At 36.3% G+C, this 27,397-nt stretch overlaps 1 protein-coding gene across 1 annotated transcript in view; it reads left to right on the forward strand.

Annotated features, from left to right (window-relative positions):
• GLCCI1 (glucocorticoid induced 1) overlaps window positions 1-27,397 on the forward strand; it is a 123,325-nt gene that overhangs the window by 90,447 nt on the left and 5,481 nt on the right. The window contains exons 5-7 of the mRNA XM_047837007.1: window positions 3,680-3,796; window positions 8,703-8,855; window positions 14,061-14,271. Of these exons, the coding sequence (XP_047692963.1) occupies window positions 3,680-3,796; window positions 8,703-8,855; window positions 14,061-14,271 (481 nt within the window). The remainder of the gene's footprint in view (window positions 1-3,679; window positions 3,797-8,702; window positions 8,856-14,060; window positions 14,272-27,397) is intronic.

Here is a 27,397-nt window from a genome sequence, read left to right on the forward strand (position 1 = left end):
TTGTACAATTTGAAATCCTTTTTATTTTTTATCATAGAAAATAATCTTTTCTGATTTATAATGATTACCTACTAATTTTGATTCGTTTTCTTGTGAAAATTAATGTTCTCTAGAAGAAAATCATGTCATTTCAACAGAGAGCAGGGAACTCAAACGTTAACATAGACCATCTTGCTTGTATATCTTTGCAAGATCGTTGTGTGAGAGGTCTACAAGCTACAGAGAGCTTTAAAAACTGAAGGAATTTGGGGCGCCTGGGTGGATCGGTCGGTTAAGCATCCGACTTCGGCTCAGGTCATGATCTCACGGTCTGTGAGTTCGAGCCTCGCGTCGGGCTCTGTGCTGACAGCTCAGAGCCTGGAGCCTGTTTCAGATTCTGTGTCTCCCTCTCTCTCTGTCCCTCCCCTGTTCATGCTCTGTCTCTCTCTGTCTCAAAAATAAATAAACGTTAAAAAAAAATTAAAAAAAAACTAAAGGAATTTAAGGATATGAATATAAAAGAAAGGATATAAACTATTCCTTTGTCTAGGTGCTTTATTTGCTTCCATGCTATTTCTCTTCTATTTGCCATAGGTAAAAATAAGTTTTTCTAGCAACCTATATATACTTTTCCCTTTGAGTGGTATAGGCTTTAATAGCAACTGTCTGTTTTGCTTTTTATTGCCATGGTTATTCAAGGAAAGCATTTAGCTAATATTAAAATACATTGTATTTTTGCTTTATGTCCTTGAGGAAATCAATATATTCTGCAGACTTTACTTTTGTATTTACACTTTGCTTAAGTAGGTAACATAAAACTGGGCTTGCTTCTAGGTGTTTAAGGAATAACTGTTAGTTGATTGATGTCATCTTTTCTACAAAGAAAATAATACCAGTATTATAACTTCCCCCAAATTGCTAATTATTCCCTTTAAAATGCTTAGGAATATTTTATTCCTGGTCTGGCATATTTGAAGCAGATTATATGTTATCTAAAATATATTAGGTATTTTGAGTTCTGTCCAGGTTGTTGTTTAATATAAATTGTTTTCTGTTTGAAATTTACCTCCTGGTAATACTTATGTCTCAGTTTTTGAGATTATGTTTAATTTCGAGGAAATTTATTCTGCCACAGTAAATTCTAAGGACAATGTTTTGCAGTGCTAGGCTGGCATGATAGAATCTGCTGTTAAATATTGGCAGGATGAGCTGCATGCAGTTAGAGATGGGTCTGGTGGCTGCATTTTTGTAACTTCAAATACTCTGGAACAAGGGCTCCTAAATGCTGACACATAGAAACTATACAGAACCACAAAAATTGATCTGGGACAGGCACAGGAATGAATCTGTGTTGGTCAGGATTTTGTGAGTTTGGGTTTTTTTGGTTTTTTGGTTTTTAGTTTCCCAGATGATTCCAAGGAACTTTGTGTGGGGCCATCGCTGCAAACCAGAAATGGGCACAGGTTTCAATCCTGCAGAACCTTATCACATGCCAGGCACTGCACCGTTTGATTGCAAATGTGGTCTTATCTTTTAAAAATCATTTTACTATTTTTTTCATATTGATAAATGTACTCTTTAATTTCCATCCCCTATTTTCCCCATCCCTACCTCCTCTCTGGTAACCATCGGTTTTTGTTCTTTATAGTAAGAGTCTATGTCTTGGTTTGTGTCTCTCTTTTTTCCATTACTTGTTTTGTTTATTAAATTCCACATGAGTGAGATTATATGGTATTTGTCTTTCTTTGACCTATTCCGCTCAGCTTTATACACTCTAACTCCATTCATTTTGTTGCAAATGGCCAGATTTCATTCTTTTTTATGGTTGAATAATATTCAAGTGTGTGTGTGTGTGTGTGTGTGTGTGTGTGTGTGTGTACCACATCTTTATCCATTCATCTACCAACACTTGGGCTGCTTCCATAGTTTTGCTGCTATGAAAGTAGGGATGCATGTATCCCTTTGACTTAGTGTTTTTATATTTTTTTTGGGTAAATACCAGTAGTTTAATGAATTCCAAGCCATATGGTAATAATGACTTTTCTCTTAAGCCTGGGAATGTTACCATTCCACTTAGGAGAATACAGTCTAAGTTACATTTGTTTTTAAAAAGTTTTCTGACTATAGCCAGTGTCCACCAACAAATGAATGGATAAAGAACATGTAGTATGAGAGAGTGTGTGTGTGTGTATGTGTGTGTGTGTGTATCTCCACTGTAATATTATTCAGCCATGAGAAAGAAAGATACCCTGCCATTTGTAACATCCTGGATCAACCTTGAAGGCATTATGCTAAGTGAAATAAGTGAGGCAGACAAAGACAAATATTATGTGATATGACTTGTATGCGGGTTCTGTAAAGATTGAACTCACAGAAACAGTAGAATGGTAGTTACCAGGAGCTGAAGGGTATAGGAAATTGGGGTTGGTCAAAAGGTACAGACTTCCAGTTATAAGATGAATAAGTTCTGGGGATCTAATGTGTAGCATTTTGATTATACTTAATAATATTGTATTGTATATTTAAAAGCTGTTAAGGGAGTAAATCTCAACTGTTCTCACCCAAAAAAAGATGTAGTAATTTTGTGATAGGATAGACGTGTTAACTGATGCTACGGTGGCATCATTTTGCAATATATAAATGTATCAAATTAACATGTTCTGTACCTTAAACTTAGACAACATCATATGTCAATTATATCTCAATTGAGCTGGAAAATTAAAGTTGAGTGACTAAAGAGTAATGTATAGTAAGATATTCAGTACTAGGAAGTTACTAATACTAAATGCTTGGATTTTCCTCACCATGAAAAGATTGAAAATTTTAAAGTGTTTTAAACCAGGAGTGTTTTGTTTATGTAAGATGGAAACTTAGAAACTAATGTGGTCTCCATGTTAATATATGGGCTTTGACTTTAATTAGCATGTGAAACACTAGTTTTTTGCCTTATAAAAAGTGTTTAGGGGCGCCTGGGTGGCGCAGTCGGTTAAGCGTCCGACTTCAGCCAGGTCACGATCTCGCGGTCCGTGAGTTCGAGCCCCGCGTCAGGCTCTGGGCTGATGGCTCAGAGCCTGGAGCCTGTTTCTGATTCTGTGTCTCCCTCTCTCTCTGCCCCTCCCCCGTTCATGCTCTGTCTCTCTCTGTCCCAAAAATAAATAAAAACGTTGAAAAAAAAATTAAAAAAAAAAAAGTGTTTAAAGAGGTAGATACTTGGTGTACAAAGATACTTGGTGTAAAATCTGAAATAATCTGGAAAAATTTAGTCTGCATGTTTACCAAAACACTATTTCAATTGAGCAAGTGAAGCATTCGTAGCATACATTTTATTGAAGTGTAGTTAACATGTTAGTTTCCGTTGTACAACAGTGATTCAACATTTTTATACATTATGAAATGATTACCACGAAAAGTCTAGTTACTTTCTGTCACCAAACATAATGATTTCAATATTAGTGACTGTATTCCCCGTGCTGTACTTTATATCCCTGTGACTTACTTATTGTATAAGTGGAAGTTTGTACCTCTTATTTTCAATAGTTTTAATCTTAAAAATGTAGAAGAATAAATCTTTGCAGTGAAATATTATCTCTTCTTGAAAACTTTGAGGAAAAAATTACCAGCATCCAAAAATTAAAATAAGAAGTACTTAAAAACTGGTATTCACTGTTGTTCTCATCTTATTTCTCCCCCCTCCCCAAAGCAGATTGCCAAACTGAGGCAGCAGCTACAACGTAGTAAACAGAGCAGTCGGCACAGTAAAGAGAAAGAGCGTCAGTCACCTCTTCCTGGCAACCATGTAACCATCAATCACACTCAGGTAGGCTAATTTCTTGTCCAGATTTGAAGAATTCCTTTGAAAGGGTTCATTATAAAGGGAGAATCCATTATTGTTGGGTTGCAGAATTAAAAATCTAAATCCCTGGCTCTACTAAATTGTTACTGCTTGTTAAATTGTTGCAAGAAGTTTTATTTTTCCTCCATATATGTAATTTTCTTTTAATAATAGATGTAACAGAATGTAGTCATCTCCAGAATGATTGATGCTGGCCTGGCTAAATCCTAGCTCATTTACTGGTTAAGCAACTATGGGCATTATCTCATTTAATCTTCCTACCGGTACCTTAAGCCATCTATATCTCTTTATATCTATTTATACCTATTTTACATTAGAAGAAATTGAGGATTGGGTTTTTGTTGTGGTTCTCCTGCCTCCCTAGGAACATGTACTTCCCATGGAATATAGTTTGGGAGATGCTTTTCTAGACCAAATTCACCTAAAATATTGATATAAATTTTAGGGGCACCTGGGTGGCTCAGTTGGTTGAGCGTCCAACTTTGGCTCAGGTCATGATCTCATGGTTCAGTTTGTGAGTTCAAGCCCTGTGTCGGGCTCTGTGCTAACAGCTCAGAGCCTGGAACCTGCTTCTATTCTGTGTCTCCCTCTCTCTTCCCCTGCCCCCCCCCCCGCCCCCCCCCCGCCCCTTGCACTCTGTGTCTCTCTGTCTCTCTTCCTTCTCAAAAATAAATAAATATTAAAAAAATATTGATGTAAATTTTAGTAAATCAAATGTAGAAGTATAGAAGAAGAAACCCAAGTAGTGAATCAAAACAAATCTAATCAGAGATGTTTCACAAACATAAGGATGATTTCGCATTAAGAAATGTATTAGTTTAGTTCATTGCATATGAAGATCACAGTAGATGCTGAATAACACCTGATAAAAACTCAGTTATCTATACGTGGTAAAAACCGGCTTTACTAAAAATATGACGTTTCCTAATGTGACTAAAATGCAAATGTGGTGAGATCCTAACAGTAAAATATTGGAAACATTTGTTAAAATAAAAATCAAGTAGTAGATGCCCACAGTTATTGATATTATTTGCTAGTAGTTTAGAGGCTCTAGACAGAGCAGTAAGAAAAAAAAATAGTTATTGTTATCTGTATGTAATATAATCTATTTAGAAAATGAAAGTCAATGAACTAAACCATTAAAACTGACAGAATAGCCTATACCAAGTGTTGGTGAGGATTTGGATCAACTAGAACAGACACACATTGCTGATGGGAAGACCGAATGGTACCACCACTGTGAAAAACAGTTTGGCATTTTCTTAAAAAGTTACACACTGACCATAGAGCCCCCAAATTTCACTCGTTGATATCTAGCCACGAAAAATAAAAATGTATGTCCACACTAAGACTCGTACATCAGTGTTCATGGAGGCATTATTTATAATAGTCAAAAAATGGAAACAAATATCCATCAACTGATGAATAGATAAAACAACATTTTGTAACACCCATGCAATACTTTTCAGCAGGAAAAAGGAAGGAACTCCTGATACTTACAAAAACATGGTTGATTCTCAAAAATACCATGTTAAGTGAATGAAGTCAGAAGCAAAAGGCTACATAGTGTATGATTCATTATATTAAATTCTTGAAAAGGCAAAATTATAGAGACAAAGTACAATTTTTTCTTCTTAATCTGGTAGAAATAGTGTGTTATTCTTTACTCTGTTTATTTTAAGCACGTTTTCTGTAAGAGCCCAATAGATTTATAGAAGACCTATTGACTTGCTGACAACAAAAAAGACTTTGGCACATGTTCCTAATTTACATTGAATTTTTGGCATCGTGGTTATGTGTAAAAATAATTATCTGTTATACATACTGAAATACTTGTAGGTGAAGTATGAAGTCTGGAATGTGCTTTCAAATAATCTAAGAACAGAAGAAAAATAGATGTTTAGATGAAACAAGATTGGCAGATGTTGGTAATTTTGAAGCTGGATGATGTGTACTGAAGTTCATTGTGGTATAGTGTTTAATTATGTTTATGATTATAATTTTTCACAACAAAAAGAAACTGTTAATGAGAAGATAAGAAAATATAAGCCTATAAAAATCAGTAGTTTTATACTAATGAAAGCAAACCACTGTACCCTCTACTTACAGTGCCTCTAACACCAAACGTGTGGGAGGTTTTCCCACACCAACCAACTTGCCAATTCCAAACACTAAGTATCCTGCAATTCAGTTATAACTAATTATTCGGAGTTGGCACAGACCCCACAATTTAAGGGCTCTGTCCCATAAGACTACCCACCCCTGTTAAGATGTCAGTCACAGGTCCCAGGTTGTCATCTGTACTTCTGACCATCTGACTATAAAGAAGGAATTCCTAACCACCCTTCTTCAGGTTCAGTAATTTGCTATAACAGGTCAGAGAACTCAGGGAAACACTTAGGTCTACCACTTTATTATAAGAGATATAATAAAGGATGCAGATGAACAGTTAGATGAAGAGGTAGGTACACAGGGCTTATGGATATGTATTCACCAATTTAGAAGTTCTCTAAAACCAAAGTTTAGAGATTTTTATGAAGGCTTTATCACATAGGCATTATCCATTATTAACTCACTCTCCAGCCCCTCTGCCATCTCCAGAGGATGTGTGGGGCTGAAAGTTCCAAGCTTGTAATCATGGCTTCATCTTCCTGTTGACTAGCCCTCATCCTGAACCTACCCAGGAGCCTGTCAAGAGTCACCTCATTAGGGGCACCTGGGTGGCTCATTCGGTTAAGCATCTGACTCTTGATTTCAGCTCCAGTCATGATCTCAGTTCATGGGATAGAGCCCCTTGTCGGGCTGTGCACTGACAGCATGAAACCTACTCAGGATTCTCTCTCTATCCCCCTCTCTTTCCCTCCCCTGCTTGCACTCTGTCTCTCTCTCTCTCTCCCCCTCTCTCAAAATAAATGAATAAACTTTTAAAAAAGTTAAAAGAAAAAAAAAAGTCCCCTCATTAGAAGACTCTTCTATCACCCAGGAAATTCCAAGGAATTTAGGAACCTCTGTGTCAGGTTCCATGGTCAGAAACCAAATATTAGAACAAAAGATGCTGCTAGCATATCTATCAGTCAGGAAATTATAAGAGTTGTAGGAAATGTGTGTCAAGAACCAGGGAAGATTCCAAATACATGTTTCTTGTTATGTTACAATTAGCAATGACATGTTAGTATATTCAAAAATATATATAAAATGCCAAGAATTAGACTTAAGAGAAATATGCAAACTGTAAGACTTTATTGAGAATATGAGGTAGAAAACCAAGACCTTAATGGGAAATCTCAACACATACATGCATGAGAAGGGAAGACTCATTATTTTTCAAATAGCCATTTACCTGAAATTAATTGAATTCCAGAAAATTGAAATTTTCAAATTGAATTCCAGTGGAAATTTAAAAGTAATGGTTTTGTTTCTTGAAAAGTTGTCTTCAAAAGTCACATGAAAAATTAATGCCAATTAATAGAAAAGAAAATTTGAAAAGACTTTTCCTATACCAACATGTACTATAAATATCAGCAATTAAAGTGAAACTTTGTATAGGGATTATCAGTTAAGAAAATCAAATCAAATATAGAAATCATAAGGAAATCAAATATAGAATCATAAAGAAATCTTGGCAGTTTGATTACTGTGTGGCAAAAAAAAAAAAAATACTGCCTCACACCATACACAAAAATAAATCATGATAGGTTAAATATTTAAAATGAAAAACCATAAAAGTACTGAAAGAAAGGTATTTGATCTAAAGTAAACAGCAAATGTATGACAAAGAATTACAACTTTCATATGAAAAAAAAAAACCAAAAACGTGTGCATCATAACAAAGGGCATTAGCAGGCAGCCACTCACAGATGGCAGAAACACAGCCCTGAGTAGAGGAAATAATTGTTCATGTGTTAATCAATGATTAGCAGTCTACCTCAATATGAATCCTATGTATCAACTTTAATCATTCAGAGTAAGAGAGAGATCATGTATCATTTTTACTTTTGCCTTGTTCATCTTTATTTTCCTCATTTCCAATCTGGTATTAGTTCCTTGAGCATCAAAAAAAGCTCGTCTTACTCTTAACTATAGAGAACACACTGATGGTCACCAGAGGGGAAGTGGTGGGGGGATGGGTAAAGGGGATTAACAGTACACTTATTATGATGAGCACCAAGAAATATATAGAATTGTTGAAGCACAATATTGTACACCTGAAAGTAATATAACACTATGTTAACTATACTGGATTTAAAAAAAAAAAAAAGTCTTTAAGGTACCTTCTATGACAGCTGTGAGAGGTGGTTAATTTTTGAGAACTCCTCCAAAGGACTTTTGAAAAACAACCTTAAGGATATCAATTGTGTTACTGAACTTAGCATGATACATTGTTGCCACATTACTTAATAATCCAGAAGGTTTTCTCAAATGGTTGACAAATGGAAATGAAAAATACTGGAAGGTAGTTTTAACAGTGAGGGAAATAAATCTTTTAAACACACACAGAGGTGTCTGGTAAAGCCACATGATACATTTAACTGACATGATTTCAACTATGTTTTTTTAGTAAAAACAACAAAAGGGAAAAAATTAAACTGTGCAGAAGGTTCTGTCTGCCATCCTACCAAAAAAATGTATGCATTATACTATTAAAACTTGACACTTACATAAAGGGTTATTTTGGCTCTGGACCTTCCTTACTTTAGAACCTACATTTCTGTGGGTGTATCTGGATATATAGTGTATTTGTAATATTGAAAAATCTCTGTTCATTGAGTTTTCCATTTTCAGATTCACCATGCTCTTGAATTCTTGATTTCTTGATTTTTGTTTTTTTGACCACAAATAATTTGACCCCACCTTGTCTTATATTTTGTAGGCTACTGGATCAAGATCAGTCCCTATGCCACTGTCAAATATATCAGTGCCAAAATCATCAGTTTCACGTGTGCCCTGCAATGTAGAAGGAATAAGTCCTGAATTAGAAAAGGTATTCATTAAAGAAAATAATGGAAAGGAGGAAGTGTCCAAGGTAAGGTTACATGGCATGTTCGAATCTTTTTTCTTCTTTAGCATTCAGAACTGTCTCAGTAGTCCTTTTTCTTAGCATTCAGAACTGTCTCAGTAGTCTTTTTTTTTTTTTTTTTTTTTGGTAACAGCTTGATTAGCTATAATTCACATACCATACAATTTACCAATGTAATGTGTGCAGCTCAGTGGGTTTTTTTTTTTTTAAGCATATTCACAGTTGTGCAACCATCACCACAGTCAATTTTACAGCCTTTTCATCACCCTGGGAAGAAACTCTATGTCCTTCAGTAACCATCCCTCATTTCCTTCCAGTGTCCCCAGCAGTAGGCAACCACTAATCTACTTTATCTGTCTGCAGATTTGCCTGTTCTAGACATTTCTTGTAAATGGAATCATACAACACGTGGCCTTTTGTGGCTGTTTTTTTTTCATTCAGCATAATGTTTTTAAGGTTCACCCAAGTGGTAACATTTATCTGTATTTCATTCCTTTTTATTGCCAAATACCCAATTGTATGAATTTTATTCAGCTAGTCATCAGTTGATGAACATTGTCTTGTTTCTACTTTTTAGCTATTAGGAATAATGTTGCTATGAAATTCATGTATGAGATTTCATATGAACATGTTTTCATTTCTCTTGGGCATATACCTAGTTGTGGAATTGCTGGTATGGTAGCTCTTTGTTTAACCTTTTGAGAAACTGCCAGACTGTTTTGCCAAAGTGGCTGCACTTTTACATTCTGCACTACATGATTTACTTGTATGGAGGTTCCAATTTCTCCATCTTTACCTATACCTGTAATTCTGTCTTTTTTTATTACACCCATCCTAGTAGATGTGAAATGGTATCTCATGGTGTTGCTGTGCATTTTCTGAATCTAATGATATTAAAGACATTAAGCGTCTTTTCGTGTGCTGTTGGCCATTTGTGTGTCTTCTTTGGAAAATTGTTTAGAACATTTATAATCATAAAACTGGATTATTTTGCCTTTTTTCTATTGAATTATAGAAATTCTTTATAAAGTGTTTTTTTTTTATTTTCTAGATACAATTTCTTATTAGATGTAGGACTTGAAAATACCCATCCTTTGGTTGTCTGTTAACTTTTTATTTTCTTGATGATGTCCTTTAAAGGACATTTTCAATTTTGATAAAGTTTGATTTATTGTTTTTCTTTTGTTTACTTGGTGTCATATTTGTATACTTGGTGTCATACTTAAGAAACCATTACCTAAATATAAGGCCACAATAATACTTGTGTTTTCTTCTAGGAGTTTTTTAATTTTAGGTTTCTCTTGTGGTTAGGTCTTTGAACCATTTTAAATTCACCAAAAATGCTTTATAAATTACCTCTGTCCCAGAAAAGTAATCTGGGCACTACTGCATGTGAACGTATATTTGGCCACATTACAAATACATACTCAACAAAAGAAAGCATAGAATAACCTTTGACTTAATTATCTCTGTGATTTTTTTTTTGAACCAAAATAATGATTTAATTTATGTCAAATGTGTATCTGATTCCTTTAAATAATGTGCAGGTTTTAAAAGTTAATTAATTTCAAAAGTCACAGAGTCCAATCTTACATTTGTAAAATTAAGATGTAAAACTTTCTTTCAATTCTCAGTATTGCTTATTAGCAGATACGAGCATTATGCATAATTTCTTGTGATCCTTCTTGACGTGTGTATGTGGGTGAACGTAGTGAATCATTGTATGAATGCGCCATAATTTAGAAGTTCCATGTTGATGGACATTTACATTATTTTCAGTTTTTGTCATCTCAAGCAGTGCTTTAAGAAACATTGTGTACTCCTGCAAACAATTTCTAGCAGTGAAATTGCTGGGTCAAAATATTTGTATCTTTAAATTTTGATGACTATTGCTAAAATTGTCCTCCCAAAAGGTTGTGCAATTTTTTTCTTCCTAGATGTTTTATTTAAATTTTTAATGTATATTTATCATGCTATAAAGACATTTTTGGAAATTATGTCATCTCTTAGCACATCATCATTAAAATGTTTCCTTTATACGTTAAGTAACGTTTAAAAGCATTAATGTAAGGAAGTGAAATTGGTTTAATTCTTTGAAGATGAAAGAATCAGTCACATATTTGCTGATCCTTAAGAACATCAAAACAAACTGTACTAGAATATAAAACTTAATAACATAATCTCAAGAAAACAAAAACACTAATTCAAAAAGATGGGTGCATGCCTTTGCTTTCTGCAGCATTATTTAGAATAGCCTGGCTATGGAAGCAACCTAAGTGTCCATTGACAGATGAAGAAGATGTGGTGTGCGTGTGTGTGTTTAATATATATATATATAATTAATCTATAAAATATATGAAAGTACATATGAATATAAATAAAACACGCACAATGGAATGTTACTCAGCCATAAAAAAGAATGAGATCTTGCCATTTGTGACGATGTGAATGGACCTAGAGAGTATTATGCTATGTGAAATAACTCAGAGAAAGACAAATACCATATAATTTCACCTGTCTAAAAACAAAACAAATGAACACACAGGCCCATAAATATAAACTGGTGGTTGCCAGCGGGGAGAGGGTGGGAGGATGAGCAAAAAAGGGGAAGGGGAGTGGGAGGTATATGCTTCCAGTTACAGAATAAATAAATCACAGGGATGAAAGGTACAGTGGTTATAGTAATAGCGTTGTGTGGTGACGGGGTAAGCTACATTAGTGGTGAGCATCGCATAATGTATGGACGTGTCCATTCACTGTGTTGTACAGCTGAAACTAATGTGCATTGTATGTCAGCTATACTTAAACAGGTAAAATTTTTATACAGTTCTGCTCTTAAATAAGTTATATTCTAATTTCACAGTAGCCATTTCAGAATTACTCTAGGGTAACCTACACACTTACAGCTACAATACTAATTTTTAGAATTTTTTCGATTGATGATTAAGTGTGCCTCAAAGTTTTAATAAACAAAATGTTACCATTAGTGAGCCTGCCAATAACTAAAGAAAACTGTCCTGTTAAGTATATCAGTCTTCTAAGCTTTTATATTTTCCCATTGTTATTTTGTGTAAACAGTAAATTTTTAAAATCTGTTTTGTTCTTATAATTCTTGTACTCTCTCGTAACAAAACAAAGTTGGTGAAGGAGATTGGTATATATTACCCAGTTATAGATTAAGGAATGGGAATACAGAAAGACTGTGTTTATCAAATAGGACATGAATGAAAGATAACTCAAATTCTTAATTTTTTTAATTATAGATTTATGCATCATATTTTTTTACTGCTTACCAATACTGACACTTTTATTAAAATAACATTTTCCTTGACAGATCTCTAAATTTTAAGAAATAATTCTGTCATGAAGCCCTCAAATACAATTTTGAAAATGACCTTTCCTTATGGGTTACCCCGAGAACTTCACACATCTTATATTGCGATACAATTTTGTCCAAAAACACCTGCGCCAATGGTTTATTCTTTGTTCATTCTAACATTTAGTGTAGAATTGTAATTAAAATCTAAATTTATTTAAATGAAAGAAAAAATTTTAAAGTAACATTTTCTTAGCTTTTGACCAACGAAGTTAATATTCCTTTGGGAATATTTCTTTCTTTAATTGGAAAGTTTTACTTTCTTATTTGTTTACAAAATGAACTAATATTTGCATAATTGTATATTCTTTTTATAGTAGGGTAGTCATTATCAGGATGCTATAGTTCTGGTTTAACAGCATTGTATAGATAAATGAAGTTTTTATTTCAGTAGTTAATGGTTTCAGCCTTGACTTAACTTGGTTGTGCGTTATAGAAAAATTGACACGTTTTGAATCTTGTCTAATTTTATCGTACTCCATTATCCCTCTGACAGTGTTTCTAAAAACTCTGAAATGACAAAGCTCAGAGTAAAAGCAGTACATGGTAAAAATAAGTTGTAAATACACTAAGTGTGTATTTGTTCTTTTTCTTAGCATTGCAGTCTTGCCTCTATAATAACAAAATACTTTTAAGTGATTAATGCATAGAATTTTACTTGTTGAGTTTACTTCGTTAGCACACAGATTAGGAAAATGGAGTAAGATTTCCTTTACAGCAGAAGCAGAGTATGGGGTGCCTGGGTGGCTCAGTCCGTTAAGCGTCCGACTTGGGCTCGGGTCGTGATCTCACGGTTCGTGAGTTCGAGCCCCGCGTCGGGCTCTGTGCTGACAGCTCAGAGCCTGGAGCCTGCCTCAGATTCCGTGTCTCCCTTTTTCTCTGCCGCTCTCTCTCTCTCTCTCTCGCTCTCTTGCTCTCGCTCTTGCTCTCGCTCTCGAAAAAAAAAAAAGAGTAGAGAGCCCACTGTGACAGAGGCTCCCATGCCATTTAATTAGTGTGACATCAGAAGCACTAAGTTATAGGTTCTTTATTTGTAAAGACTCTGGAATAATGAACTCTAAGGTCTTTTCAGGTCTAAAACGTGTGTTTTTGTGATTTTAGTTTCATTTCTATTTAGTTTCATTTCTGTTTCATTTCTATTCTTGTTTTTGCCACTCAAAACAATGCATTGGAACCAAGCAAACTTATGAATAGTGCTAGTTAGAGGGATACCAAAACAGTAGAATTGTTTTGCGTTATGTTAACGTCCTTTGTTTAATAGTAATAGAATAAATCACTTTATGAGAAATTTGGGTAATTTGTAAAGGAAATGGAAGACAGTTCTGTTCCTGATCTCTAAAAAGTTGAAATTAAGAATGGACCAATAGAAATATCTACCCCTCTGAATATGAGATTTTACTTTTCTTACTAGCAAGTCAGAGTAATTTCTTGCACAGTTTGATAACGTCATTTGACAAATGTTTGTTGGTTGTCTGCTATGTGCCAGACACCGTGGTGGGCACTAGGGATACCATGTTTAAACAAAGCCCCTACCCTTGAGGAGGATTCTGGGAAGTGCTAACCTACGAATACATACAGAGGGCTATGGAATTTGTAAAGCAATTTATCCTTAGTATTTGAGACCGAACTCCATCAGGATTTGAAATAAATTTTTCATTCGGTCAAAGCAATGTGCAGAAATCAACCTCAGATACAAGACTGGTATCTTACTCTCTGAAGAAGCAATTATGGTGAGTTAGCAGTGGAATGTGAAAACAAGGACAGCGCCGTGTGCTTCTGCATGAATCAAGGGTGTGCGCTGTCGCTCACGCGTGTGACGTTGGTTTCTCTTCTAGCCTTTGGAGATCCCAGACGGCCGAAGGGCCCCGCTCCCCGCTCACTACCGGAGCAGCAGCACCCGAAGCATCGACACGCAGACCCCCTCCGTGCAGGAGCGCAGCAGTAGCTGCAGCAGCCATTCTCCGTGTGTGTCTCCCTTCTGTCCCCCAGAATCCCAGGATGGGAGCCCTTGCTCCACAGAAGATTTACTCTATGATCGTGATAAAGGTGAGAATGAAATCACCCACTTAGAGGGTTTGTCGTAGGGCCTTGCTCATTCTACTTTCTTTGTCTTAGACCATTGCATCACTTTTTGTTTTCTTTTGTGGGATGGGGGGATTGTAAAGGATTGGCTGATCTAGGTTTGTTCATTGGTTTCCCGTACCCCCTTCTCTGTGACTCGCACAAACATCTTCCATAAATGTGTCAGAGAAGCACAGCGCATGGTTCTGACAGTTAACGAAACCTGTAAGCTCTAAGATGGAGTGCGCACAGCTTTACATCATGTAACATGCAGGTCTTTTCTTGGTGTTGTCCAGAGCTATTGATGGTTATGGTAGAGTTTATGTTTCTCATGCCTACAGTTCGATTTTTGTAATCAGATTGACTCAGGAGGAAGTTATTCTAGATATTCTTTTGGAAGGATGGGTGTATTTTGAACCAAGTAGATAAAGTTAAATAAGTACCTACAGTATATCAGGGGTTGTCGTGGTATATAGATGAATTACTAACGAACACTGGGAGGGCAGAACCTCTGGGATTTCTTGTTACTTGTCAGGGCTCAGCTGTTTCCCCATGTCTCCTGTACTTGTGTCAGGCACTTGGCCACCACTGACTCTTGCCTTGTGGTTTCTGGCCCCCTCAGACCTAGACACAGAAGGCAACAAAGATTGCCCAGGCTCCACCTTCCTAGTTACTTTCAAAGAAACACTGAACTTATTTTATGACACATGTATTGCTTCTCACCGTAGAGAAATACACCATAGGTGGCAAAATTTTTAAAACCTAAAAAGGCAAAGTTTACAGTATCCTATAGGATTTCTGTGGTCCTTGCCCTGATTTGATTGCTAGTCCCCTTAATTTGTTTTATTTTGAGGTATTCTTACATTTAAATGGCCAGATTTGAAGTGCTCAGCCCAATGAATTTTTACATATGTATGTGCTCACGAAACTACTACCTAGATCAAGATACAGAACATTTTTTAGCATCCCAGAAGGCTCCCTCAGGCCCCCTTCCCCTCTCCATCTGGAGGTAACCACTGTTGTGACTTCCATCGCCATAATTTAGTTTTTCTGTGTTAACGTATTTTACAGAAATGGAATGGTACATGTGTATTCATTCTCGTGTCTGGCTTCTTTCACTCATCATTATGCCTGACTCTCTGCTGAGATGTTAAGTAGAAGTTACTTTGGACTTTGTCTTCTGCTTTTATTTCTGTGAGTGGATCTCAGCAGTTCTCCACTTTCTTTTCACCCTTCCATTTTTGAAAAGCCTTGTGAACTCCCTTCCTCCATTAAAGGTGTATTGAAGACAGTACTTTAGGCATCTCTTTGCTTCAAGTGGGAAGTCTCCCATTTCGTAGAATGTCAGACTAGGAAACTTATTTCACTGAGGCATCCTACTGGAGCAAACACCTTTAGTCACATCCTCACAATATTTACTATGGATGTTTCACAGTACAACAAAGAAGAAAACACCTTGCTTTTGGTGGGAGGATTTGTTTTGAAGGCAACTGGAAATTTTAAAGAATAGTAATTTGTTTGAGGCTACCCAGGTGGTAAATGGATAAAAGGGTCGGTCCGATTGATTCCAAAACCTGCGATCTGTGTTCTTTCAGTAGAAAGGATAAGTGTGGTTCAGGTTGACTACTGTTGCTGTTTATTAGCACCTGTAGTTGGGTTAAAATGAAAAGTAAAAACACCAGTAATAATAAAGCTAGGAAATTAATTCTAGAGTTCTAAATTCTAAGTTTAATATTGTGGATAATTGAGAGACACTGAACCGAAAAGGAAATATATTAGGAAGATGATAAGTGAGTTCCATTTTGGTTAACTGTTTGTGAGATTGCCTTTTAGGGCCTCTAAATGACAGGATGCAATGAGGCAGATAAATAGATGGTTTCTGCAGTTCAGAAGAGGTACTCACTTAGATCCTAAGTTTAAAATATACACTGTTTTTACATATAACATAGAACATATGTAAGTTTAAGGTACACAGTGTAATGATTTGATACATGTGTATGTTTGCAAAATGTTTACCACATAAGGTTAGTTAAAGTATCCTTGACCTCACATAACTACTTTTGTTGTTGTTGTTGTTGTTGTTGTTGTTATGGTGAGAACATTAAAGATTTACTCTCATGGCAACTTTGAAGTATACAGTACAGTATTATTAACTGTAATCACCATGCTGTACCTTAGATCCCCAGAACTTATTCATCTTATAACTGAAAGTTTGTGATCTTCGCATGTCTTCCTCCCCTAGCAACCACTGTCCTACTCTCTGTTTCCGTAAGTTTGATGTTTTTAAGATTCTACATATAAGTGAGATTGTACACTATTTTTCTCTGACTTATTTCACTTACCATAATGCCCTTAAGGTCCATTCATGCTGTTGCAAATGGTAAGATTTCCTTTTTCATGGCTGAATAACATTTCCTGTGTGTGTGTGTGTGTGTGTGTGTGTGTGTGTGTGTGTGCATTTTCTTTATCCATTTATGGCCACTTAGGTTATTTTCATGTTTGGGCTATTACAAATAATGCTACAGTGAACATGGGAATGCAGGTGTCTCTTCAAGATACTATAATAGTCTGAATTCTGACCATTTCTTAGATAAGTTAGTCCTTTTTTCTACGACTTTTCCTTTTTTTTTTTTTGGTATATTTTCTTCTATGTATTTTTATTCTAACACAAATGTTTTTTTGTTTTGTTTTGTTTTTTGTGTTCCTCTTGGTGGCTTTGTTTGTTTGTTTGTTTGTTTGTTTTAAAGTAAAATGAGAACACTGGTCCGGATCATCTCTAAGGCCAACAATTTTTTTCCTAATAATTAAAAAAATATTTCTTAGTAAAACAGGGTAATAATACATACCTCTTATCATTATTTGGGTTATTAAGATATTATAATAAAGTGCTTAGCACAACCGTTGGTCCATAGTAAACAATAAATTGTGCTGGGTATGGCTAATAGTGACTTTAAAAAAAAAATCTCTGTAGAAATTATGGAATCATTTTAGACATTTTTTGTTTTCTACAAGACTATTTCAGCTTGGGAATTAAGATACTAGTTTATCAACATATTACCATAATTAGCTTTGAGCACTACTTTGTGATTAAGATCAAGCTGATGTTAGTGTTCCATGAAAAAATTAGGTGACCTTCTATTATAATGCGAAGTTTCTAGTTCTCAAATCAACTCCCCTCTTTGTGAAGAAAAAATTAAAATAACATCTGTCTCTTTTATATATGCATGTATATACATATACACACACACGCATGTATTTCAGGATTGAGGATGGGGGTTTATGTATTCAACTGAGTTTATACTTCTAGTTTAAGAAACATTTATTGAACATGGATGTATGTCAGATGCTCCGCTAGGGAGTAGAGAAATAGAGTTGAATAGGATGTGATAATCTGTTTTTAAGAAACCTATAGTGTAATATGGGATAATAGTAATGTAAACAAATAATACACTAGTATACAAGAACATTCAGAATACTGAAGATACAAAAGAGGGAGTTGTTAGTTTTACAGTTTCTGATGTCAATTAAACTATAGAGTAGTCTCTGACTCATTACTTCTTTGTGTACAGTCCAAATTTTGTTTAAGATACTGATTCTATCTTATAATATGCATTTTCTGCAATAAAGCATAAATTAGTCTTTGATTTCCAGTAAAGAAAAAAAAATGGAAGCTATAGATTTTGAATAGGTTTGTATTATTAACTATGAAAACAGAATTGGTACTGTAATTTTGTAGTCAACTAGAATATATTGGGAGTACCTACATATTCTGCACTTACTGTAGAGAATTCGTTCTGTGATAGAATAGTTAGTTCAGACATTGTTAGGCACCTGGAAAGGCATACTCAAGAAAGGAGAGGGAGAGCCATTGTGAATACATGGGCTCATGAGAGATGTGCTGGTGAGCTGATTATTTTTCTAAGACTCATCTGTGGCATACTTATCCTTTTCCTGATTTTGCTAACATTGTTTCTTCCTATTCCTAACATATGTTCTTTTCTATGAGCCATGTATCATTTGAGACCTATAAAATAATTTTAGTGGATTATTAGTATATTCGGTTTTTCTTTGGCTATTTCGACTGCAGTGCCATGACAAAAACACTCTATTGAGAAAGGTCCAGCCATTAAGAAACTATTTTCAGGTTTGAGGTGGGGTTTTTTGTTTGTTTGTTTTTTTCTTTTTTTTGCTAGGTTTTTCCAGTGACCTGAAGACTGAACGCAGCCTGGTCACATGTCTAAAGTTGTCAGGCTAATTAGCCTAATAACCGCCATGGTTCCTACTGTGTGGAGAATGTCTCATCTTGACATCCTCAGAACATACCCGAAGAGTTAGGCTAAGTTCTTTTACATTATCATGCCCAAAATGCAAGGGAGATAAATAGTGATTTATATAATACAGATGGCAGCATCAAAACACGCTGTTAGCAGCTCTGCCTGCATTCTTTGCTGTTAGCCAAACCGGTGCTGGGCAAGCCACAGAATCGAGACTTCAGTCTGCCACTTACAGTTGATCTTTGGCACAATTCGCGTAGGCAGTTGTTATAAAATTCTGCAATTTTGCAAGATATTGTGGAAACATTGATTATTCTAATCATAAAGTCAACTGAACCATTCTCCTCGGGCCAAGTACGGAGAGTTCAATTCCAAGAGTCCACAAATTGGCTACTTGGAACTTAAACTGTACTTTCCCACAAGAACAACGTATGTTATGTGGATGGAGTTTCCCAAGGCCAATGCATAGAAGCCTATTTACCTCTTACTGTGGTTAACTCATAAATATTAATAATCCTGAACTTTGGGGGTTAGGACTGAGCAGGCCTTAGTTGTAGGAGAGAAAAAAATAAAGTATTATCTTGTCTTTTCCGGGTTCAGACCTGACACTAGTCAGACTTTTGAAAGAGACTCTTTTTGACATCATCTTATTCCTTCCTACACACATTTTAATTCTATTTGCGTTTATGTCTAGGGCTGTATTGCTTAACCTTCTTCAACCTTTGCCCTTAACATACTTACATGCTCTATCTTCTAGAGAGCTTAATCAGCTGAGATTTTGTGGTACATTTCTTTTCATGTTTTGTATTGTTAAAATAAATAGGTTGGATATACGGCTTTTAGCGACTGCATCTTAAAATCACTGCTTCTGATCCTGAGTCTGTTTCTCTATCAAAAGATTATCTCCACATAGTTCTAGGATCCCTTGTTACCCTAGAAGAACCTCTTTTGGTAAAATGACCAGGAGTATAGAGCTGCAACACAAGAATTATTCCATAGGCTAACACTGACCTGTTCTAGAATCCTGTCCCTAATGTCATCTTCCCTGTTTCTCTTTTTCAAGGTAACATGTAAAATCGTATATATTCCCATTGACAGCACATAAGCAGCATCTAGTAAATGCCTTTTTCCCCTCTTTAGGAAAATGTTCACAATCATACTGATGGCAGATGCTGTGCTAGCCCTCTGTGGATGAGTTACTATTTATAGTTGAAAACTAAGTAATAAGTATACATCTCCATTCTAGCAGTTACAACCCAGAGTCTAGAATAGAAGCAAACCAAAATTTATTAACAAACGTGCATATATGTTTCACTTAATCTCCTGTTATCTATTTACCAGAATATAAGCTCCAGCAGGAGCAGATAACTTTATTTTACTCATTGCTTTATCCTCAGCATAGAGTAGTGCCTATCAGAGAGTAGTGCTTAGTGGAGACTTCTTCAGGTATTCCTTTAAGGCCTGTCTTTATGGTATGTCCATTTTTTAAGGATATATTTTTTAGCTGTGTTGAACATCAGTATCTTTTTTTTAGGCTGTTAAATTATATGTATGAGGCCTTTGAATGTTTGGGAAGAGTGTGATAATGTTCCCCTCCCCGATCACCACCAAAAAAAAAAGACAGTACAGAGAACTAAACAACTAAGATTATGCTAATTTAGTGATAAGGCCTTTGGTGGGGAAGAAACCATAAAGTCCAAATTCCCTTTTGAAATTCAGGGAAAGGAAGTAACTGCTAAAATCCATATCATCTTCCATTCTGATCATGACTGGGCAGAAAGTAGGGTATGAACTAGGCCTGTTGATACCCCCAAAAGGGGATCTGTTAAATTTTTTCTCCCTGTTATCTTCTGTGTTCCTCTAGGAAAAATACCAACACATAGAGGCCATTGCTTACACTGGGTCTCTTGTGACACTAACAAAAGTCAGGCCCAATAAAGCTTTCAGATTTTAATTAGAATTCAGATTACCTGAGCTTTCAGACTTTAATTAGAAGCATGGGATGTTAGATTGGAAGGAACTTGATCATCATCTTGTCTCCTCCTCCTGTCTCCAGCAAGGACACTACAGTTGAGACAGATCAAAACCTAGCAAGACAGGGAGCCTAACGGTAATGAGCTCTGACTCTGGTGCAGCCTGGTCTGAATCCCTGGGTGAATCCCAGCCTGGTCTGAATCACCTGGGTGAATCCCAGCTCTACCACTTAGTAATTATGTGTCCTTGGGCAAGCTACTCAACCTCTCTAGTATCTCAATTTCTTAATCTATTAATTACAGATAATGATGGTACCTGCCTCCTAGGATTGTTAATAGTGATTAAATGTGCTCAGGTGATTTTACCTTTGTCATCTCCTATAATGTTACCACAATCCTGTGAGTAGGGAGGAACATTATTATTTTAAGAAAGGGGAAGCTGAGGCTTAGAAAATAAAGTAACTTTCCTAAATTCTTTGTAGTCCAGATGACAACAAAGATCTTCTTTACAAACCTCATACTACTACTTGCTGCCTCTTTTGCAGGAGGAATAGCCTTATATGGGCAATCAGCTGTGAAAGGGCCTGGTGTGTGGAGAACAGTAAGAAACTGTGTGGCTAGAGCACAGAGGTGAATGGTGGCGAGCAGAAGCAGTGAGAGTAGAGAGGTAGAAAGGCCGGCATTTCATAAGGGGCCTTGTAGGCCTTGCTCAGAGAAATGAAGGACCAGGTAAAGATCTTTGTCAGCTAAAGGACACGACCAGATTTATCTTTAAGGGCTACAGCACAGGTGGAAGTACAGAAGTGGAGAGAGAGCAGGAGGACCAGATAAGGTAATTTTTGGCAGTCTAGTCCCGTGGTCTCCAAATTTGATTTCTCACATGTCCTTTGCAGCAATTTTTGATCTATACCATTAATATAAGTTCATATATTTCTAAGTTATGTATGTACTTAATTCGATCCACAAACTAAATATGTATTAGTAAAGCATACTTTCTTATTTTTAAGGGTAAAAAGTGTGTGTAAATGTTCTAAAAATCTTGCATGTCAGCACATTGTTTTATGCCTCTCAGTTGGGAAACTACAGGGGCAGGGGAGAGAGATTGAGGGGGTGCAGAGATGTTGGAGGAGAGGGACTAAAGAGGAGTCTGCAGCATCTGGTGGCTGATAGATGGATGAGGTCAGGGAGGATAAAGGCCAAGTTCTATCAGAGTTCTAATTTGGGAGATGGAGAAAGTAGATTATTACCATTAGTAATTAGCCAGTGAGTATCATAGAAGGAACAAGCTTTAAGGTGGAAACAGTGATAAGTTTAAGATTCCATGTTGGTTAGTGCCTAAAGACACTATAATACCATTTTTCTTTAGCAAGAATTGGGGGTAGAAAGTAAATACCAAGATTTCCCTAATACGTTAAGACAGCATTTGTAGCATTTTTCTTTGCCACCTTCTATTTTGCACATAGTTAAGTGCTCAGCAAATATTTAAGTGAGCATTTAAAATTACGGTGAAACTTTGGGGTGCCTGGGTGGCTCAGTTGGTTAAGCATCTGATTTCGGCTCAGGGCATGATCTCACAGTTCGTGAGTTCGAGCCCCATGTCAGGCTCTGTGCTGACAGCTTGGAGCCTGGAGCCTGCTTCAGATTCTGCCCTCTCTCTCTCTCTCTCTCTGCCCTCCCCTGTTCATGTGCTCGCTTTCTCTCAAAGATAAGTAAACATTAAAATTTTTTTTTTAATTACAGTGAAACTTTTATTAGAAGTGTTTATTTTTCCTCATTAGGATACTTCAGGAGTAGTTTAATATGAATAGTGTGTTTTAAAATGTTTTTTGAAAACTGATGTCCCTGGAAATATTTCTATTTAAAAAGCTCAAGAATATAAAATCTAAGATGGGGAACACCTGGGTGGCTCAGTCAGTTAAGCATCCAACTCTTGATCTCAGCTCAGGTCTTGATTGCCGGGTCAGGAGTTTAAGCCCCGTGTTGGACTCTGAGCTGGGTGTGAAGTCTACTTTAAGAAAATAAACAAAAAAGATTGTATCAGAATGATTTTCCTGAGATCCTTAATTACATTACTTTTCAAGATATAAAATATTCTCTGTAAACTGAAATTTTTCTGTGTGACCATTGTGATGTATATGTATAAGAGGCTGGATTTTAGTCTATAAACTGGTTTGAAGACTGTCTTCAGTAAAGTGATTTGCTTTCATTTTGAACTGCAAGGTCAGATAGTCAAATTCCGAGTGACTAGTTAGCATATCAATGACTCCAAGTCACATTAGGAGATAATAATAAAGTGTGCCATTCTGCATATCAAGATTATGTTTGTGGAAGAAGAATTGTACTTGTTGTGAGTACACAAAAATAAAGGAACAGCTATGATTGTTTACTTAATTTTTAAATTGATATCAATTCAATGAATACTTAGGGAACGATGTGATTAGAACACTTGCCCACATATGACAAATATTTGATTAATGGACCAAACATTTGGAATGTAAGTTAAGCCCATTATTCAAAACACAATCTTAATTTGAAATAAAGTTCAAAAATATAAGTAGCAAAGGTTCTGATGGTCATTATTCCTCCTTACCCTTTGTTGAATGCCAGTCTGAGGAAGATCTTAGCTGTGGTTGATGACTTGTTTTATTAAAATTCTGTAACCTTCTCATAAAAGGTTGACTTTGAAGTTTTAGGGGAACCTTACAGACTGTTTGTAAAAGCCAAAATTTCTCCTTGTCCCCAGTTTGGTCTTGGAGTTAACTGAACTCCTTTTCAATACAATCAGTAATCACAAACAACTGGTTCCAAATTGTTTGTTGCCAAGAAAGGCTATATAGTTTTGTGTTTCTCCCAGTTTCATTAGGCCATCAAACCACACTACAGCTGATAATTTCATTTCCTGAAGCAAAAGAAGTAATTTTAATGCTAGAGTAGTAATTGTTTAGGTCCTGTTTAGTCAATCATATTTATAACCTAACTCATCATTGGCTTTTAATTACACTCCTCATATGTCATTGAGTATAGTTTTGGTTGAACTCACTTACCCAGCCTCTTACCTCCGCTGTGAAGACAGAATTACATTCTACTGGTTAGGTCTTTGTAGAGGAATCTGTAGAATCTATGCTTTAGCCATTGATTTTAATTTCAGGATGATAGATTATATGCCAAAGGATGACTTTATGAACTGGCAGGGTTTATGCTAGGCAGTCTAAACTGGGGAATCTGGTACTCCAAATATCACCCTGCCTTGCTCCCAAACACAAAAATCTCCTCTTTTTAAGTACCTGAATAGAAATAGAATGTGCAGATCTATTAAAAATTATTTTCTGTTCCCCTCTTCTGCCAAGAGAAAGTTAAAATAGGCACTTAATTTCTGAATGGTTCACCTTCTTACATTTGCAAACAGGGAAGGGTGTGTTCTTTCTGCTATTATGGTCATATTCAGACCATATGATTCAGGCACTGTCCTAATTCTTTTCACACACATTTTTCATAGCTATCCTATCAGTAATTAGTCCCATTTTGCAGATCAAAAAAGGGATCAAATTTTTCCTAGGTCATGGTGTTAGGCCTGATAGAAGTCAGGCAGCCTGACTCCAGACCAGTGCTTTGACCTTTTCATGATTGGGTCTCAAATTTGGCTCTGCTGTAAAAATATTTGGGGGCTTTCCAAAAAAATGAAAGAAAGAAAGAAAGGAAGGAAGGAAGGAAGGAACCAACGAAGCAACGAAGCAACGAGGCAGCACGTGCTGGGGAAGAGCCCCAGACTAAATCAGAATATCTTAGGGATGAGGTCTGGACAGTGGTATTTATTGATATTTTTGAAACATCTGATGAGTCTAATGTGAAACCAAAGTTAAGGACTACTTACTGTGCTATTACATTACTTGTTTTAGTACTAATTTCTCTTGATAGTGATCTGATAGTAAGAGATAAAGCACATCTAAAGACTTAAGACTAATAAGAACCATGGCAAAGATTTTACATACCTACCCACAGAATGTCTTAATTGTATAATATCATTTTTTATACTGGAATTGTGGGCCATACTTAATATACCAGAAATAATGAGGGCCATATATAAGGAGAGATTCAGAAAACTCTTAAACAATAAAAGTACATGTAGTTTTTTTTTTTTTTTTTTACATTTATTTATTTTTGAGACAGAGACAGAGCATGAGCAGGGGAGGGTCAGAGAGAGGGAAACACAGAATCCGAAACAGGCTCCAGGCTGTGAGCTGTCAGCACACAGCCTGATTCGGGGCTCGAACTCATGGACCGGGAGATCATGACCTGAGCCGAAGTCGGATGCCTAACCAACCGAGCCACCCAGGCGCCCCAAAGTACATGTAGTTTTAAAAATATTGTTTTTGTATGTAAAAGCCAATTTTATCCTTCTCCCCAAATATTAAAAATATTTGACAACCTACTTATATTTTAATGGTAAATATGGTACACATGTATAAGTTTTCCCAAACCAGTAAAAGGTTTCCATACTACTAATTTCCAGAGTTGGGTGATTCTTTATAAAGATAGATGAGACTGTTAAAATACAGACAAATATGTAAATGATCATATTTTTACATTTAGTTTTATTAATTGACATTGGCTATAAGAATATAAAGTTACACTTAATGAGAACTACAGGTCTAGTTATTTCTTACTGAGGGATGACAGAATGTGAAAATTTATCATGCTTGTGAACAAAAGTGATTGAATTAAGATTACCATGAAACTCTCATCTTGAATCTCCTGAGCAAGTGTGTTTACCTCACATTTGTAATGTTCTGTTACTGAAATGTGTTTATTAAATTTGGCACAGAGTCCTAAACGAATCAGCTAGACCCCAAGTCTGGAATGGGTAGAATAGGTTGTTCATGTGGGTTGGTTTTAAATCATGCCATTTTGTGAAGCAAAAAAATACTTGTTAGAACCATTAAGAAAGTCACAGAATTTTCAAGTTAGGAGTGATAATTTCTTTAGTTATATAGAAACTCAGAAAGGCAGTTGTGTTTAAGGTTTCACAACTAGTGACAGAACTGAGACCTCAGACTACGGGTCTCCATTTCCTGTTCCTCTTTGCTGTCTACCAGATCATATACTCACCTGAGGGGAAAAAAAAAAACAAAACTCCAGATTGAACAAATCTGTTAATAGTTTCAATTTTGGGGAGTGCCTGAGTGGTTCAGTCAGTTAAGTGTCCAACTTTAGCTCAGGTCCTGATCTCACAGCTTGTGAGTTTGAGCCCCACGTCAGGCTCTGTGCTGATAGCTTGAAGCCTGGAGCCTGCTTGGGATTCTGTGTCTCCCTCTGTCTCTGCCCCTCCCCCCAGCCCCTCCCCCCCACTCACTCTGTCTCTCTCTGTGTCTCAAAAATGCATAAACATTACAAAAAATTTTTTTCAGGGCGCCTGGGTGGCGCAGTCGGTTAAGCGTCCGACTTCAGCCAGGTCACGATCTCGCGGTCCGTGAGTTCGAGCCCCGCATCAGGCTCTGGGCTGATGGCTCAGAGCCTGGAGCCTGTTTCCGATTCTGTGTCTCCCTCTTTCTCTGCCCCTCCCCCGTTCATGCTCTGTCTCTCTCTGTCCCAAAAGTAAATAAACGTTGAAAAAAAAATTAAAAAAAAAAATTTTTTTTCTAAATAGTTTTAATTCTCCTTTCAAGCTTTATTTTTCCAGACCACCAAAAATTCAAATAAATGTTATATATATAGTTCAACAGCAACAACAAAAAAACCTCAACTTTTTAATTGAAAAGGCAAGGAGATATAATAGTACCAAATACGATCTATTCTAAGATAGCAATATATTTATTTATTTTTTGTTTAACATTAACCACCCCTTCTCCCCTAAACTAGAACAAGAATGTTTAAGTGGGGCACCTGGGTGGCTCAGTCAGTTAAGTGTCCCACTCTTGGTTTCGGCTCAGGTCATGAACTCACGCTTCATAAGTTCAAGCTCTGTGTAAGGCTCTGTGCTGCCAGTGCAGAGCCTGCTTGGGATTCTCTCTCTCTCTGTCCCTCCCTCCCTCTCTCTCTCTCAAAATAAATGAATAAACTTTAAAAAAACTATTTTAAAAAAAGAATGTTTAAGTAGGTAAAACTAAAACTATAAGCTTCTGAAATTTAAAAAAAAATTAGGAATAAAACTATTTAATTTATTGTAAATTGTTAATAGGAAGATAATCAGTTTTATACATTGTCCAGCTCCTGTCTAGCTTTCAATTCTGGGAATGTCCCTTGAAGTCATTAATAAAGTCATGAGAGAAACCAAGCAGCAGACCTGGTGACGTAGTAAGCAGTAGAGCCCAAAAGACTGTAGCAGTGGCCGAGGTGACTTTTCTTACATGCTGATGGGGTGAGTCCTTGACTGCTGACATGGCCACACTCCCGCTGACAGCAAGAAAAAGTCTTCTCACAACCATTGGAGCCCAGGGTTTCAGGCCATTTGTGCCCTCCTTGGAGAATACCATCACCAGCAAGAACCTCCACGGAGACATCACATACCATCTCCACAGGGCTGCTTGCTGCCTGGATAATAAAGCAGGGTCAGGCTGTGTTTTTGTATTACACCAAGCTCAAGGTCTCGTTCTCACCACTTTTTGATTGTAGACCAATCTTTCTGGTCTTGCCCAGCTCAAGTAGAGGGCAGCAAACTCAGACTCTAGCCAGGTTAATGAGGTTTTGCATTCACCTAAGAAAGAAAATTATATCCTTCCTCCTGCCTTCCATTTGTTTAAATACTATAAGATGAGTATCGACTCTGAGAAAATCTTTAAATCTGAATGACATGTGAAGAAACGGAACTTAATTCTAAGACCTAATTCCTTCCAACAGACAGTGTGTAATCTGCAGGAACATATGTAA

This window comes from Prionailurus viverrinus, chromosome A2, assembly GCF_022837055.1.
Source record: "Prionailurus viverrinus isolate Anna chromosome A2, UM_Priviv_1.0, whole genome shotgun sequence".
Lineage (NCBI taxonomy): Eukaryota > Metazoa > Chordata > Mammalia > Carnivora > Felidae > Prionailurus > Prionailurus viverrinus.